Source organism: Leptonychotes weddellii, chromosome 11, assembly GCF_054177405.1.
Source record: "Leptonychotes weddellii isolate Sample4059 chromosome 11, ASM5417740v2, whole genome shotgun sequence".
Classification (NCBI taxonomy): domain Eukaryota; kingdom Metazoa; phylum Chordata; class Mammalia; order Carnivora; family Phocidae; genus Leptonychotes; species Leptonychotes weddellii.
In genome coordinates this window covers 21,287,003-21,303,869 of record NC_138379.1, presented here as the reverse complement: position 1 = coordinate 21,303,869, position 16,867 = coordinate 21,287,003, and the positions used below count along the sequence as shown (strand labels likewise).

The 16,867-nt window shown below is 40.6% G+C and overlaps 1 protein-coding gene across 4 annotated transcripts in view; it reads left to right on the top strand.

Moving 5' to 3' along the window:
- The window catches only part of TRIM44 (tripartite motif containing 44), a 110,043-nt gene that overhangs the window by 13,475 nt on the left and 79,701 nt on the right, over positions 1-16,867 (top strand). For 2 of the 4 annotated variants that reach the window (XM_081798308.1, XM_081798309.1), the window contains exons 2-3: positions 7,889-7,966; positions 9,856-9,921. In XM_081798308.1, coding sequence (XP_081654434.1) covers positions 7,889-7,966; positions 9,856-9,921 — 144 coding nt within the window. The remainder of the gene's footprint in view (positions 1-7,888; positions 7,967-9,855; positions 9,922-16,867) is intronic. The other 2 variants (XM_081798310.1, XM_081798312.1) reach the window with 1 other exon arrangement.

Genomic DNA, 16,867 nt, shown 5'->3' with positions numbered 1-16,867 from the left:
TGTTTTGTCATTTTTTTCTGTTCATCTCTTCTCTATCTCAGTACTTGGTACTTAGTAGTGCTTCAGTATGTTGTCATTCAATTAATAATAACAACAATGATAACTAAAACTTATTGAGAACTTAGTATGTACCAGGTTCTGTACTATAAGCTTCCTACATGTTTTTGTTTTTTTTTTTAAATTTTATTTATTTGACAGAGAGAGGGAACACAAGCAAGGGGAGTGGGAGAGGGAGAAGCAGGCTTCCTGCCAAGCAGGGAGTTGCTTCCAGGGATAGCAACTTCAGATGTCTGTAGGGACCAGAAAGGTAACGTAAATCGGGAGGCAAACCAGGGTAACCATGGCAAACTGGAGAGAGCTTGCCTGGTGTAAAGCGGATAGCTGCTGCTTAGCTTCAGCCAATTGCTGCCATGTGGGAATGAGACGTGGGGCTCGATCGCAGGACACTGGGTTCATGACCTGAGCCAAAGGCAGACGCTTAACGGCTGAGCCACCCAGGCACTCCTCTAAGCTTCCTACATGTTATCTCATCTAATTTTTACCACAGTTCTTTGAGGTAAAGTATTTATTAAGATATTTTTATATAGTGGTTGAAGTTAGTAGCATGATGATTTTTTCCTTTGATCTATTCATTCAATCAGGTAGAGTGTTTGGAACAGTAGGGAATTTAACAGTAAGTAGTCCTAAGTTCCTGTTCTCATGGAGCTTATATGGTATGAGCAAAACAGACATAAGGAAGTTCAGCAGTAAATTATATTTCAAATGATGATAGGGTAAATACTAGGGATAACAAACTAGGGGAAGGAGGAGGAGAGTGACTGGGATGGGGGAATAAGAGGGAGGCTATTTAAGGACGTGAGAAGGAGTTGTTTGAGGTAGTGACTTGGGTAGACTTTGAGCCAGTGATGGGAAGATCTGGGGGCATAGTGGCCCAAGTGGAGGGAATAGCATGTGAAGAGGCTCTGAGGTGAAGGAAGCTTGCTGGGGAATAAAAAGGATGGCTGGAGAATAACTGAGTAAGGGTAAGGGATGAGGGAGTAGTAGTTGAGATCAGATTACCAAGTAGGTCGTGATGAGGACTTTGGATTTTCTTCTGAGTAGCCATAGACTATTCAAGCAAGGGAGTGAGTGAGTGACTTAGGTTCTTAGACTTTGACTCTGGTGTCTGTGTGGAGATGGACAGTAGGGTAGCAAGAAGGAGAACAGTGCTCTTGCTTGGCCTGAGGAGTAGTACAGATGGTGAAGAGTAGTTGGAGGTGGCATGTGTTTTAGAGTTAGCTTTAAAAGACTTGGCAATGGGTTTCTCAGAACCAAAAATGATTTTGGATCTGACCAACTGTGTAAAAGTAGTTGCCTGACATAGGAGTAGACTTGGAGCTGGAAAATCAAGTAATATTGGTAAAGAATTTTTGTACATGGCATGGTGATAAAAAAATTCAGTTTCATTTCCTTTTGACAAGGCCTTTGCTTTCTGATTTGATTCCTTAGGAAGACTTGCTGTATATTCTTTTAGTCTGTTTCCACTGTTTCCCCCCAAAAAAACTTTTTGTAAAAATAGAAAGTTGGGTTGATCTTTTTTTTTTTCCTTTTTAAAAGCATGTTACCAACACAAGGCCAGTGGGATAGGAAAAAAACCAAAACAGCCAGTCAGTATTCTTTCTGAACTCAGCATCTTCTGATTTTTTATAAAGAGAATTCAATATTTAGGGGCCAGCTTAGGATGTTTAAGTGATTAACATTTACAGTTCTACAGATAAATTACTGTTCTTTTGGTGCCCAGCTGGTTATTAGCATTAGACTAGACTAACTCCCATTAAACAGAGATACTTCTTGTCAAGAGACAAAAGTCAGGAGATATTTCTTGTTCTGATGCCGCTTTCACCTACCATATTCGACCCTTGTTTCTGCTCCTCACATTTTCAAAGGACGTTTACATTAAAATGAGCTATATTACTTTTTTTGTTTTGGGGGTAAATGGATGAACATGTGTTTATGAGGTGTTCTCAACCCCTTTAAAGAGAGACATCCCAGGTTTTTGGTGTTCAAATACAAGGACCCTTAGAGGTAGAAAACCTTCAGAGTGTTACTTCCAGGGATAGCAACTTCAGATGTCTGTAGGGACCAGAAAGGTAACGTAAATCGGGAGGCAAACCAGGGTAACCATGGCAAACTGGAGCTTGCCTGGTGTAAAGCGGATAGCTGCTGCTTAGCTTCAGCCAGTTGCTGCCATGTGGGAATGAGAGCCCAGTACAAACAGATCTTTCAGATTTTCAAAAGAAGCTAGAAATCTTTATTGCTAGGTCATATCTCCTGATTTTTAAATGCTGGCAACTAATTTAAAATTCCAAGTATGCTGTGTGGGATAACACTCTAAAAGTCCAAAAAAAAAAAAAAAAAAAAGTTCTGTAGGCTGCAGGCTACAAATTTGTAGATTCTGATTTGGTCCATTTTCTTCCTTCACAGATTGAGAAATAGAAATCCAAAGATATAAAATGACTTTTCCAGGCTCACGTAGGTAGTGGCAGAAGTAGGAATAGAACCTGGGTCTTTTTTCTGTGTGCAATTGTCTTAACACGGAAAGTTAAACTTTTTTGGTACTCTGAGGAAAGCTAATGTCCCTTTCCCTAGAAAAGTACATGTACATTCCAAATTTTGTACACAGTTTTAGGGGTTTTAAACACCCTGAAATCTGTACATAAACAGGTAAAGAACTCTCTCTTGTACCTGCCGGTTTATATGTTTGCAGTGTAAAGGGAACAGTATTTAAGCAAACTCACGTAGAGAAGCACTGAAGAAGCCGTAGGTCTGTCCTCCCTTGCTCACTCCTACCTTTATGTATTCTAAATCTTAGACATTAGGACTACCTTTAGCTAAGTCTAAGACTCTTCCTACTACTGTCTGCAGTACCAGTCCCTCCAATCATTTCTTTCAGGTGTTTTACATACATATATAGCACCCATGGAGAGTAACAGTTTTTTTTTGTTTTGTTTTATAAATGTTATTTATAGTATGTATCCTTTCGCAAGTTTAAAAAAAATTCAGTATGTTTTGCCTTGTATCCAGGCACATAACAGATCTACTTCATTCTTTTTATTTGCTATATTATATTCCACACTTTGTTAATTCCAGAGCTTATTTAGCCACCCACTGTTGATAGATGTTTAGAATGTTTGCAGTTTGTTCAGTGCTACAAACAGTGCTACCATAAATATTTCTGTGCATGCCTCCTTGACACATGAGCTAGATTTTCTTAAGGGAATAGAGAGAGAAATGGACTGGCAAGGTATGTGATTTCAAAGTAGCTTCATCATTTTGTATCAGCAACATATGGAAGTCCCTAGTTTCTCCAAAGCCCCTCATCACTTGATATCAGATCAGAACTTTTTTTTTTCAGAACTTTTTTTTCAATATGATGGATAAGAAATATCTTAATTGCTAGTAAGTTTGTGCATCTTTTCTTTTAGTATGTATGTTAGCCATTTTGCATTTCTATTATATCATATCCTTTGTTTGGATTTCTTTTGGGCTTATTTGACTTTTTCTTATTTATAAGAATCCCTTTTGTATTTTCTTATGTATTGTTGACACCAACCTCTTCTGCTGTATATATTGTAAATCTTTTTCATTTGGATTGTTCTGATCCTGGTTTTGCTGCTGACTGACTAGCTTTGTGATTTGAGGGGCATTGTTTGACTTCCACAGAACCATTTTTGACCATTGTAAAGTGAGAATACACCACCTCTTAGTTATTGTGTAATTGTGAAATGCCAGTGACAGAGTGTATGAGCCCTGTGATTTTTAGGTTCCTCATTTGATTTCCGCGAGCCATTTCTTAGCTATAAATTGTGAATACACTAGTTTATAGGTTTATTGGGAAATGCCAGTGAAAGAGCATATAAAAGTGCTTTGGAGAATAAAGAATAACTTCAAGTGTAAGGCATTTGTCCTTTCTTTGGCTTTGTTATGACTCATCCCCAGGAGTTGGCTTTTGTGAAGCATGCTACATCTTCACAGATTAATCAAACTCTCAGAGGTGGGTGTCACAACATACCACTTGTTTCTTTTTATTCTACACTCTTTCAGGGCAGGAAAGAGGTGTGTAATCAAGGTATGTTCACATTGAACTCCTGTGTTCTTGGAACGTGTGAGGTGGGATGGAGGTGGAGAGGAACGGTATCAGGAGACTCTGACTTCACCACCCATAGTGCTGGCCGCAAGGGCTGACACAGTAGAATCAGGACACTTATGGAACCAAATGTCTATGAGGTTAGAATTAGCCTGCCCTTTCTTACTGTCGTGGTCCACCTCTCAATTAGAACACAGTTTTCAGAGGCAATTGTTCTATTCCACCACAAAAGGGAAGTATGAGGGTATAATTTCCGATCCTGGTTACCTTTTGACTGAAGACTGCCCTTTGCAAACAGATAATTCACTAAAACATGATAACCACCCTTTGCTCTGGGGACACTCAAACTCAGATACCACCTTAGACCTAGATAACCCTGTGCCCCTACCCTATGCTGCATGCTTTAGAGGGCCCTTCCTTTAGAGGGCCTATGCCCATACCCTTCTCGACTACTCTTCAAGTACCCAGGACCCAAGAATTACATGACAAAATGTCGTGAACCTGCTTTTGAGGCCTGCAGAGCCTCTTTCTGAGTCTGTCCTCCCAAAGATGGATCAAGCCATTAGACTCTACCCCTGATGTGTGCATTACTGGGTCCCAGGTGTGACAAAGGTGACTGCTTAGTACACCCACAGCTTGGGTGTACTAGCTCGAACATCTGTATACTGTACAAGGCTTTTTGAGGTACAGAAAGTGTGTGGGGAAAGAAAGGAGGTGAATCTGGGGCCAGCGTCATCCACTTATACTTTTGCTCCAGCCCTGCAGCTGTTGGAGGCAGGTCTGCCCAGTGGATCCTCTCCTTTCTGACCATCTGCTTATTTTATGGGTAGAAAAAAAAGCCATTGAGGAATGTTTTCTTCACCACCCATTTAGAAACTGGGTATCGCTGACTCAATGTAGACCCCAGTTAATCTCTGAGAATAATTCTCAAAATGGAGGTGGGGGTTGGAATGGGTGAATTTCCTGAAGGGAGAATATCAGTGCATCTTCCTCTGTCTCTCCCCTGGGTAGGCAGTGCTGCTGATGCTTGGTGAAAGGAGGGAGGATTCTGCTGACACACTGTATTTTTATGAAAGAAGGCTAAGGGTTCCCTTATCTCTCCACACAAGGCACATCTGCCTGCAAAAGTGTCGTCTGCTTCTGAGGGATACCTTCGTCGTTCTGTGTCTTTTCTGAATGTTTTAAGGCACAGTTTTGGTGCATTCCTTTCTGTTCTCTAGAGCCAGGGGGGAAGTCATAATATATCAGGGCTTTTGCTGAAGAACTTAAAATGGGCGCTGGCAGCTGGGATGTGGGGGAAGAGAGCTTTCCAGGGACAAGTGACCTGCTTGTTCAGCCAATGAGAAGCAGGTTACAGAAATGATATCACCAGACAGGCTTTATTGTCTGATCATCTCATAAAAGCAGGATTGTGTCTGGCAACTTAACCCTTTTTTAGGTCCTTCAGGTCTCACCCACTCTCTGGTATGTGACCTCCAGATTCTTTTTCCCAGCTGTCTGCTGAGAGATCACAGAGATTAAAGATTTAAATTGGTGATGAAATTTGGAGAGTTGTAAACCATCATTTTAAAACTACAATTTATTAAAATTTAGAACCCCAACTAGAATGGGAATGTCAACTACACTATGTTTGGAGAGCATATCTAAAGCTCCCCATCTAATCATGTTACACCAGGCTTTTGCTGGATAGACTTGGGAGAGAAAAGGAGTTAGAGGGAAAACAAGACTGAGCCGTTAGTCTATTTTAATCTACATAAAGGGGTCTTAGTAAGAATTTCCTGTTTTAGAGGAATTGGAATTGGTTCTGAAAATTTGGAAAATATTACTGATTCTGAGACCAATTTTGAGTAACAGATATTTGTAGTGTTTGTTTATATTTTACCTCTTGATTATCCCTTCCCCCATAAAAAATGTCAGTCATTTTACTTCTTCATGCTTCCTTTCATCACTGGTGAGATGCAGGTGATGATCCTACCTGATCCTACACCGGAGTTGAGATAAGAAAATAAACTAATTTATGTGATTTTGGAGTGTGCTATGCACATGTATTATAGTTAGGTCATTCATGTCTTAAGATTGCATGTTCGTTCATTCATTTGTTCAGCAGACTTTTTCAAATCATTCTTGATGCTGGGCACAGCTACAGAGATAGAAGTTGTAGTTCTTACCCTTAAGGAATTTAAAACGTGGGGCGCCTGGGTGGCTCAGTCGTTAAGCATCTGCCTTTGTCTCAGGTCATGATCCCCAGGGTCCTGGGATCGAGCCCCGTATTGGGCTCCCTGCTCAGCAGGAAGCCTGCTTCTCCCTCTCCCACTCCCCCTGCTTGTGTTCCCTCTCTTGTTGTGTCTCTCTCTGTCAAATAGGTAGATAAAATTAAAAAAAAAAAGGAGTTTAAAATATTGTGAGGCAGACAAACAATAATAGAAATGTCTCATGAATCTATTGCATTTACCATGTTCCAGGCCCTTTTCTGAGCACCTTAGCATATATTAGTTCATTTAATCTTACTATAACGCTGTGAAATAAGTAGTTATTAGCTTCATATTACAGATAAAGAAATAGAAGCATAGAGACGCTAAGTGACTTGCCTAAGGTCACACAGCTAGTTGGTAGAGTTGGGACTTGAATCCAGGCTGTGTGGCTCTAGAGTCTATTCTCTAAATCTCTGTTGACCGGTACAGTAGTTACTAGCTATATATAACTTTGGAGGACTTGAAATGTGGTTTGTCTAAATTGAATTGGACTGATTTCAAAGACTTAGTATGAAAAAATGTATCTAATATCTCATGTTGAAATCACATGTTGCAGTGATAATATTTTGGATATACTAAGTTAAGTAAAATCTGTTAGAAATTAATTTCACTTTATTTTTGTGGCTACTAGAAAACTTAAAATTACATATGTGGCTTGCATTTGTGGCTTAACATTTCTCTTGGACTGTGCTACTCTAACTCGTTATAATGCAGGGGCACTTGGGTGGCTCAGTCGATTAAGCGTCTGCCTCTCTCTCTCTCTCTGTCAAATAAATAAATAATATCTTAAAAAAATAAATCGTTATAATGCGGTAGTAATAATAGGAGACATTTGTTGAGCACTTACTGTGTGCCACATACTGGGCAATACCTTGACACTGTTCTAGTTAAACCTCAAAATAACCCTGTTTATTATCCACATTTTAAGAAGGGGCAGGAGGTTTTGAGAAAGTCAGTAATTTACCTGAGGTTAGTCCACTCGTTAATGACAGACCCCAAACTTGAAACCTTGTATGTCTGCCTCAAAAACCTGTACTCAACCAGTACACTGTAATACCATTTCCAATTAAATCTTAGGGCATTTTCTTTGTTTTTATTTCTATAAGAATATTTAATACTGCATACTTCTGTATCTGGTATGTAGAAGTTCAAGATAAAAATCACTAGGTCATAAAGTAGACCTCCTAGATCAAAATCTCTTTTCAGAGCCTCAGCCCTCAGTGAACACTGGCACAGTTGAACCCTAAGATGAAGCAGTGAGTCAGCCTGTACAAATTGCATTTAATTTTCATTCCAGTAGTTCTCTCAGGTCACTGGGCAATTTATGTCATGACCCTCTTTGTCCAATAGAGAGAGGAAGAGGGGCAGTGGAGCTTTCCTTAGTCATTTAGTTCTCTTGGCTAATAAGAAGAAAAAATTGCTTTCCATTTCATTGTTCCATGAAATGCTGTTTGTGTTTGAGAGAGCAACAAAACGCTGTCTAATGATCCCTGACTTTTCTTTCTTTTAGAGCAAAGACTCAGGTGGACTGAAGGCGGCTATGATAGAGTTGGTGGAAAGGTTGAAGTTCAAGAGCTCAGATCCTAAAGTAAGTATTGTTTTGGAATTGATTGGGTATTGTATTTCATTCTCCCTGAGCTGAGTTCGAGGGATGTTAATGATCATCTATCTGAACATCGCATTGAGATCTAATTAAGCCTGCCTATCCGAAGCAGTGTTTTAATATGCCTAGAGATAAGTCATCTGTTTTTTCCCTTCTATGTTTTATGACTTACAACATGTAATCATTAATTGTTTTCCCTGAACTGCAGACAAGTGCATTTTTAATCTTCCTTTAACAGGCCTTTGAGACTACTGTCCTCTGTGTCCATTAAACTTAGAGGCATCCAAGGTACTGATCATCTTAATGCTGGGGACTGGAACAGGCTCCAGACCCATCCAGTTGGTGTTCAGCACTAGTGTCTTGTCTTTCTCCCACTTATAGCAACCAGCAGCCACGGTGAATGCTTTTGTCCTCATGACCTGGAGTGTGGTCTGGGAAATGGTTTCAGCTTCCCAGCTTTCTTTGCAATATGTTGGGAGCTATAAGATTGATATTCTGGGAGACTCCATAGTGAGGTGGGGGTGGACTGGGATCTGAGCATGCCGGAGGGAATCTGACTAACACAGCCTCCCTTCTCCTACCCAGAGACTTCCTGTGGCACTACTGGATATTGGTCCCAGCTGGCTCTGCCTGAGAGTCAAAGCCTTTTATAATCCAGTAGGGAAAGGAGCACAATTTTGTTTGACTTTTTGTATCCCCACTCCCTTTCTTTTAATTTAAATTTCTTTATATGGGGAAAAGACTAGCATTTCTTGAGTACCCACTGAGAGAGCCAGAACACTGTGCTAGGAGCATTACATATCTTTTTTAAAAATTGTGGTAAAATATACATAATGAAATTTACCACTTTAACCATTTTTAAGTGTATAGTTCAGTGGCATTCAGTATTCCCATTGTTGTCCAACCATCATTACCATCACCATCCATCTCCAGAACTTCTTCAGTTATTCCAAACTGAAACTTTCTGCCCATTAAACACTAACTTCTTTTTTTCCCTTTGCTCTTGCATACTTGTGATTTTTGTAACAACCTGGTAGAGTAGCTTATTATTCCCATTTTATTGATAAGGACACTAAGGCTTAAAGAGGTGGGGCCATTTGCCCTGAATCTAGTATAATTTATTTATTTATTTTTTGAATCTAGTATAATTTAGAGCTGGGATTCAAATTGACTCCAGTACCTGTGCTGTTTCTTTTATGTCACGTTGCAGACCAAGCACTGGGGTTCCTCTCCTTTCTACCATCTAATCCTGTTGTGCCCCGATTTTCTAATCTGAAACACTATCGAGGCGGAGCCACAGACAGTGACAGGCTTTTCAGAAGGTGGCTGCAGTCTCCAATCTACTAAATAACTTTCTCTTCATACAGCATTGAAAGTATTGGACATGGGCGCCTCGGTGGCTCAGATGGTTAAGCGTCTGCCTTCGGCTCAGGTCATGATCCCAGGGTCCTGGGGTCGAGTCCCATATCGGGCTCCTGGCTCAGCGGGGAGCCTGCTTCTCCCTCTGACCCTCTCCCCTCTCATGCTGTTTCTCTCTTGCTCACTCTCTAAAAAATAAATAAAATCTTTAAAAAAAAAAAAAAAGAAAGTATTGGACATTGTTAATATCTCTTGCCTTCTGGTGTAGTTAGGACTCCAGAGATAGAGGGTATCTTGATAGAAAAAAGTTGGTGTAAACCTTTATCAATTTTCTTAGCTCAAAGTAGAAAGACCCTTGGTATAAGTAGTTTTCCTTTAGTGAAGATGAACTAATTAATTATTAAGAATTACTGAAAGCTTTTTTTTTTTTTACCGAGTTTTTCTGGTTTCTGGGGCAACAGCTATCCTGAAGGAGACAACTGTATTTTCTGTTTCTGCCACACCCACATGCTTAGGCAGTGAAGAGCAAGAGGATGTATACAGATTACACTGAGTGGCTTCTGTGCATGATGATAATACAGGTAAAGTGCTTTGGGGTCCTTTATGAATGCATAGAGTGCCTCTAATAGGAAACTTGCCAGAGGTGAAAAAATTGAGTGGTCCCATGAGAGCAGCTTGTAGAAGTCTCAGGATTTTCCCATGGTGCATCATGAGCTAAAGGATATTTCTTAGGACCAGACTTGATCTTGGATATGTGCATACACACTCACCTCTTTTATCTTCTCTTTATCTTGTCCTGAATTATTTCCACCAATCTCCTTTATTTTCAGACCCCGTTCTGGTCTGCCATATGCATATACTGTGTATACCTGGAGCCAGCTTGAAGAAGGTCCAAGTCATTGCAGAATGACTGCCAGATCACAAACAGGTGGGGGGAGGGTGGAAAATGGGACACTATATACATAGTTTTTGCAACAAATAGTTGTCTTCCAAGAGAAGTTTTTAGTCTGTTCTGCATTCCCTCAGAACTCTACCATCCCTTTTTTAAGTTGGCCTATTTAAGAAGGGCAGAATCTCTCAGGCTTTATGACCTGTCATTTCCTGGCACAGGAGCTTTTCATAGAAGCACTGATTTGAGTCATGGAGCACTGAGCGCTATCACTGCCTCACTTCCTCTAGAATTCCGTAAAGCATCACAAAGCTTCATTAGTCCAGACACTGAAATCTACTGGGGACTGAGTTAATTTTTACCTCTGAGTTTTGTCAGAGAGGAGTGGAAGATGACTAGATTAACCATTTTTTTAAATTATAAAATAATATATGCTTATAGATTAAAAAATACAGATATTCATAAAGAAAAAGTCAAATTTTCCCCAAGCTAACCACTATTAACAATTTGGTGTGTAACCTTCTAGACATTTTTCCCTGTGGAAATATACCTCTAAGATTTTTTACAAGAATTATACTGCACCTATGGTTTTTATTACACAGAATATTTTGGACATTCTTCTGTGTCAATAATGTAGACTTAATTTTTCTTCTTAATGAGAAGCCTCATTTTGTCCAAAATATTTGTCACATGCCTTTTTTCTTCCAGACCAGTTGTTCTTAACGTTTAATGTTCATAAAAATCACCTGGAGAACTTACAGAGTGCTGGGCGCACCCCCACAGTTGCTGATTCAGTGGGTCTGGGGTGACTAGAGGCTATGCTGACCCTGGTGACTTTCCTTCTCTCTTGTTTTGATTTTTTTTTTTTTCATTCCTTTCAGCAAATGGCCAGAAGAACCCTTGTAAATAAGTCTAAGTGATTTCAACTTCAAAAAAAGTGAGATCCATAAAAATCCAGGCTTAGAAAACCAACAAATTGAGCAGAGGTAGCAGAGGAGCAGGGGAGAGGAAAGGGAGGTGGCCTGCGGCTGCTTGAGAGGACAGGATTCCTGTAAAGTGCCATATCCAGCAGAGAAGCAGCAGGGCCCAAAGAGTGAGAGGAGTTCTGGTCAGGATTTACAAGGATCAAGACTCATGCCATGGGACAGGAGTGGGTTGAGTTCCAAAACCAGAGGAACAACAGGAGACACCAAATCCCAGCCACTAGGGGTGAGCCTGAGGACAGGAATCAGAGCCAGTGGTGGTTGGGAAATAAGGCACAGAACCAGATTAAGTTGTGTGCATGCACTACTGGGTTTTACCCCAAAGATACAAATGTAGTGATCTGAAGGGGTATGTGCACCCCAATGTTTATAGCAGCCATGTCCACAATAGCCAAACTATGGAAAGAACCCAGATGTCCATCAACAGATGAATGGATAAAAAAGATGTGGTGTGTGTGTACACACACACACACACACACGAATATTATGCAGCCATCAAAACCCCCGAAATCTTGCCATTTGCAATGACGTGGATGGAACTAGAGGGTATTATGCTAAATGAAATAAGTCAGTCAGAGAAAGACATGTATCATGTGATCTCACTGATACGAGGAATTCTTTTTTTTTTAAAAGATTTTATTTGACAGAGACACAGCGAGAGAGGGAACATAGCAGGGGGAGTGAGAGAGGGAGAAGCAGGCTTCCCGCCGAGCAGGGAGCCCGATGCGGGCTCGATCCCAGGACCTGGAATCATGACCTGAGCCGAAGGCAGACGCTTAACGACTGAGCCACCCAGGCGCCCCACGAGGAATTCGTAATTTTAGGAAACAAACTGAGGGTTGCTGGAGTGGTGGGGGATGGGAGGGATGGGGTGGCTGGGTGATAGACATTGGGGAGGGTAAGTGCTATGGTGAGCGCTGTGAATTGTGTAAGACTGATGAATCACAGACCTGTACCTCTGAAACAAATAATACATTATAAGTTAAAAAAAGAGAGAGAGAGAAGATAGTAGGAAGGGAAAAATGAAGGGGGGGGAGGTCAGAGGGGGAGACGAACCATGAGAAACTATGGACTCTGAGAAACAAACTGAGGGTTCTAGAGGGGAGGGGGTGGGGGGATGGGTTAGCCTGGTGATGGGTATTAAAGAGGGCACGTATTGAATGGAGCACTGCGTGTTACATGCAAACAATCATGGAACACCACAGCAAAAACTAATGATGTAATGTATGGTGATTAACATAACATAATTAAAAAAAAAAAGTTGTGTGCATGCAGGTTGCTATGGTGAGCCCTGTTTTAAAGGATGCATATTTCCAGGGATCTAGAACTTTGTATATAATGGAGAGAGTATTTTTAATAACAAACAATCTTTGTTTAATTCAAAGTAGTCTTTTAAATAGTAAGCCATCCCAGTGTGTTTGATATGATCCAGTTTGCAAACATATTTTTTTCAGTCATACTTTTCAGAAACATTTATTGCACAAAGCAGGATTTTTGTCTGTAGATTTCTTATATTTATGATAGACTTTAGGGAAATTAAAAGATGTAGTTAATCAGGCATGTGCATGTCCGTGTCCATACCTGGATTTTTAAGAAATTGAAGGTATTCTGAGTTCTTTAAAACTCTCCTGTGAAGTGACTGTGCAGTTATCTTTCATAGTATACCCAGTGGAAACTGAAGCTCAGAAAACACGTTGAGTCCTTTCTCTTCCTTCCCACTGCCCAGCCTCTCAGAAAGCACTGAACCAGAAACATAACATGCTAAACTCAATCCAACTAACGTCTTACTATGCAGTTCATAACAGCCACTCTCTCTGTTAGTATTGATTGCTTTTCTTTCCATCTAACATGCGCTGTTCCTTGTTCCTATGGCTGGTGTGCTTGAAACAAACAGAAACACAGCTGTGTATCACGAAATCATAGTAATCTTACAAGAAGTTATTCTCAAGAAAAGTGCCTTAAACTCAAGCCAAGTGGCTCACATTATTCTCTCAGATTGAAGTGGGATTAAACATGGGACCTAGCCATACTAACACTGCCTAAAACATACCAGGTTTTTTTTTCTATATTCAATGTCTGAAGGTGTTCTTACTGAAGTTTAAAACCAGAGAATTGTCTAGCAACATGAAATTAAATAGATCTGAGAATTGTTTTATTTTTATTTAGCATTTACATGGCATTTTATAATTGCAAGAGAACTTTACAGTCCATTTTAGTAGCTGATATCCTTGACATGGAACATGGCCCAGTTCTTCACTCTCCTGTGCTAATCAGACTCTTGTTAAAATGATAGGTTCCGGGCTCCTGAGTGGCTCAGTTGGTTAAGCGTCTACCTTTGGCTCAGATCATGATCCGGGGTCCTGGGATCAAGCCCCATGTCAGGCTTTCCACTCAGTGGGGAGTTGGCCTCTCCCTCTGCCCCTCCCCCTGCTTGTGTTCTCTCTTTCTCTCAAATAAAATAAGTAAAATCTTAAGAAAATCTTAAAAAAAAAAAAATTTAAAAAAAAGACTCATTAAAGAAATGATAGGTTTTGCATGTACAAAGAGTAATGGATATAAGCAAAACCTACTTGAATTCTTGTTGTTAGTGTCCTGTTATTTACCAGGGTCAAGCCAGGCTTCATGCTGGTCCTTGCCTTGTCCCAACACAGAAGCATTCACTGGGGCAGTGTTTATGCAGCCAACTGAAGCAGAGAATTGAGCTGCTTCAGTTATCAAGTTGATTCATTCAAAAGTGTTCCTTCGGTTGGAAAGTTATTAGAATTATTGACCTATTTCTACACTTTTCATAAAAAAAGATGTAAGTAGTAATCTTGAAGGGCATTCATAGTGTTTTATCTCTGTACCCTCAAGTCCTAGCCTGGTAGTTACTAGATGATGTAATAGTAATAGATATGCATGGTAATAGATATGCATTATCTATTACAGTAACGCTATAAAAGAAATATTACTTGTCCTTTTTTATGGAGGAACAATCCAAGGTTTAGAGGGGGTAAAGAGCTTGCTAGTAAGTGACAGGACTAGGACTTCACATGTGTCATACTTCACGTTCTTCCCCTGCACACAATTGTTGAACCCATAGATGAGTAAATATAGAAGTATGTGCTGTCCTCATTAGCAGTATGACTCTTCACTGACTATTTTTCCCTTACATTCTCCTTCCTACCTGCCTTTACTAGATAGGGCAGCCCACAACCCCAGGGTCCAGGACTGGAGAATGGCCTTTTCCAACAGAAAGTATGGGGAGATGGAGAGGAGTTGTGACAGCCCAGAGCATTTAGCACTGGAAAAATGAAGAATTGAGGCTGGTGCTTCAGTAGTTTCCCGTTAGTGATGGAGGACACCAGATGGGAAAATACCTGTGCTGTCTCAGGCCTGAGCTAGGCTCTGAGGCATGGAATCCACCGAGGAGCAAGTGCAGCCCCTTTTCATCCTCTGTCAACACTTGGGTGGTAGAAAGAGGAGAAACAAGCTCTTTGCCCTCCTTCACCATACCCCTGCCTTTATCAAAACAAAATGAAACAACTTCCCCTTTTACCCATCCCCCAATTATAAAAGTGTTACATGCTGTCTAGAAAATTGTGGAAAAAACAGACCAATATATAGAAGAAAAAAAATCTCCCTGCAGTCGTTTGTAAACTTTGAGTACCTCTTTTTTCAATTTAATTTAATCTTATTTAAATTCAATTGATTAATATATGGTGTATTAATGTTTAAGAGGTAGAATTCAGTGATCCATCAGTTGTATATAGCACCCAGTGCTCATTACGTCACGTGCCCTCCTTAATGCCCATCACCCAGTTACCCCATCCCCCCATCCACCTCCCCTCCAGCCACCCTCAGTTGGTTTCCTATAGTTAAGAGTCTCTTGTCGTTTATCTCCCTCTCTGATTTCGTCTTATTTTATTTTTCCCTCCCTTCCCGTATGATCCTCTGTTTTGTTTCTTAAATTCCACATATGAGTGAGATCATATGATAATTGTCTTTCTCTGACTTATTTAGCTTAGCATAATACCTCTAGTCCATCCACATGAGTACCTCTTTTTTTAAATGCAGATTCTTGAGCCTCACCCAGAATATCTAATTTGGTGGTTCTGAGACTGCTTTTTTAATATACAGCCTGGACGATTCTAATGCACATGATCAATACATCACACTTTAAGACACACCTGTGAGAAAACTGGTTAATATCATGGTGCTTTGCCTTTCAAATAGAGATAACTATTATTCTGTGTGTAAGTATATATACAATTAGATAACTGTATATGTTTTTGTGTGTATAGACATGCATACATAGTTTGTATCCTGCTTTTTCCACCTGACATCATCCCTTATAAACATTTTTATCATTTGAATCCACTTCAGTCTTTGAACTGCAGCTTGGAAAACTAAAATCCTGAAGGCCAGTCTGCCATTATTGCCAAATGGAAGTTTTACCCAATATGGCATTTCTGTCTTCTTCCTAATAGCATAAGCACACTCTGAAGTTTGTTTTCCCCAGACATGCCAGTAACAGTCTAAGATTATTCAGAAATTTAGTTAATGCAAAGTCAGACACACAGTCATGCAGTCAGCCCCAAGCGGTCCTTTTGAAGCATCCCCCCCTGCTAGTCAGGGTGTCTCACAGGATGGGACTAAGTGAATACATGTAGGGCTCAGTGGGAAGTCTGAGGCCATCTGCAATCCCCCGCTTTACAGCAGAGGAAACTGAGGTGCCAGGAGGCCAAGCGTTCCTGCCCGAGGTCACCCAGGCAGTAATAGCAGAGCTGGAGCAGGTTGATGGTTTTTAGGACTACAGTTCTGTAGTTCTCTCAATAAAGAGAAGTTTTCCATTTTTCAAGGATGTGGAAAAATTGGAAGTGGTACAGTCACTTTGGAAAACAGGCTGGCAGTTCCTCAGAAGGTTAAACATAGAGTTGCCATATGACCCAGCAATTCCATTTTTGGGTACATACACAAGAGAAATGAAAACATATCCACACAAAAACTGCACCCCAGTGTTCATAGCAGCATTATTCATACCACCCAGACTGTGGAAGCAACCCAGCAGATGACCGGGTAAGTAAAATCTGGTCTATCCACACAGCAGGACACTATTTGGCAGGAAGGAAGTGCGGTGTGGATACATGCTGCAATAAGGCTAACCCTCGAAAGTGGTGCTCAGTGGAAGAGGCCATTCCCAGAAGACCTCATACTGAGTGATTCCATTTGTGTGACATGTCCAGAGTAGGGCAGATTTCTACAGCTAGGAATAGACTTGTTTCCTGGGGCTGAGGGAGGTGGAGAAATGGGGTGGGGGTGATTGCTAAGGGCCGTGGAGTTTCTTTTTGGTGTGATGAAAATAAAATGTTCAAATTGATTGTGGGGTGATCGCACAGCTCTGAATATACTAAAGACCACTTTAAATGGGTGAATTGTATGATATGGGAATTCTATCTCAATAAAGCTGCTGAGAGGGTGAGAGATTTCCTTCTGAATCACTTTTGTTAGCCCTTCACTTAAAGTTCCGCAGAAGGCTAAACATAGAGTGGCCATATGACCCAGTAATTCTATTCATCAGTGAATAGTCTTTCTTTCTCCTTTCTTCTAGGCAGGGATGAGGGGCAGAAACCCGATGTTAGCTTGTCAGGGAGAGGCAGTAGTCTACAGTTATTA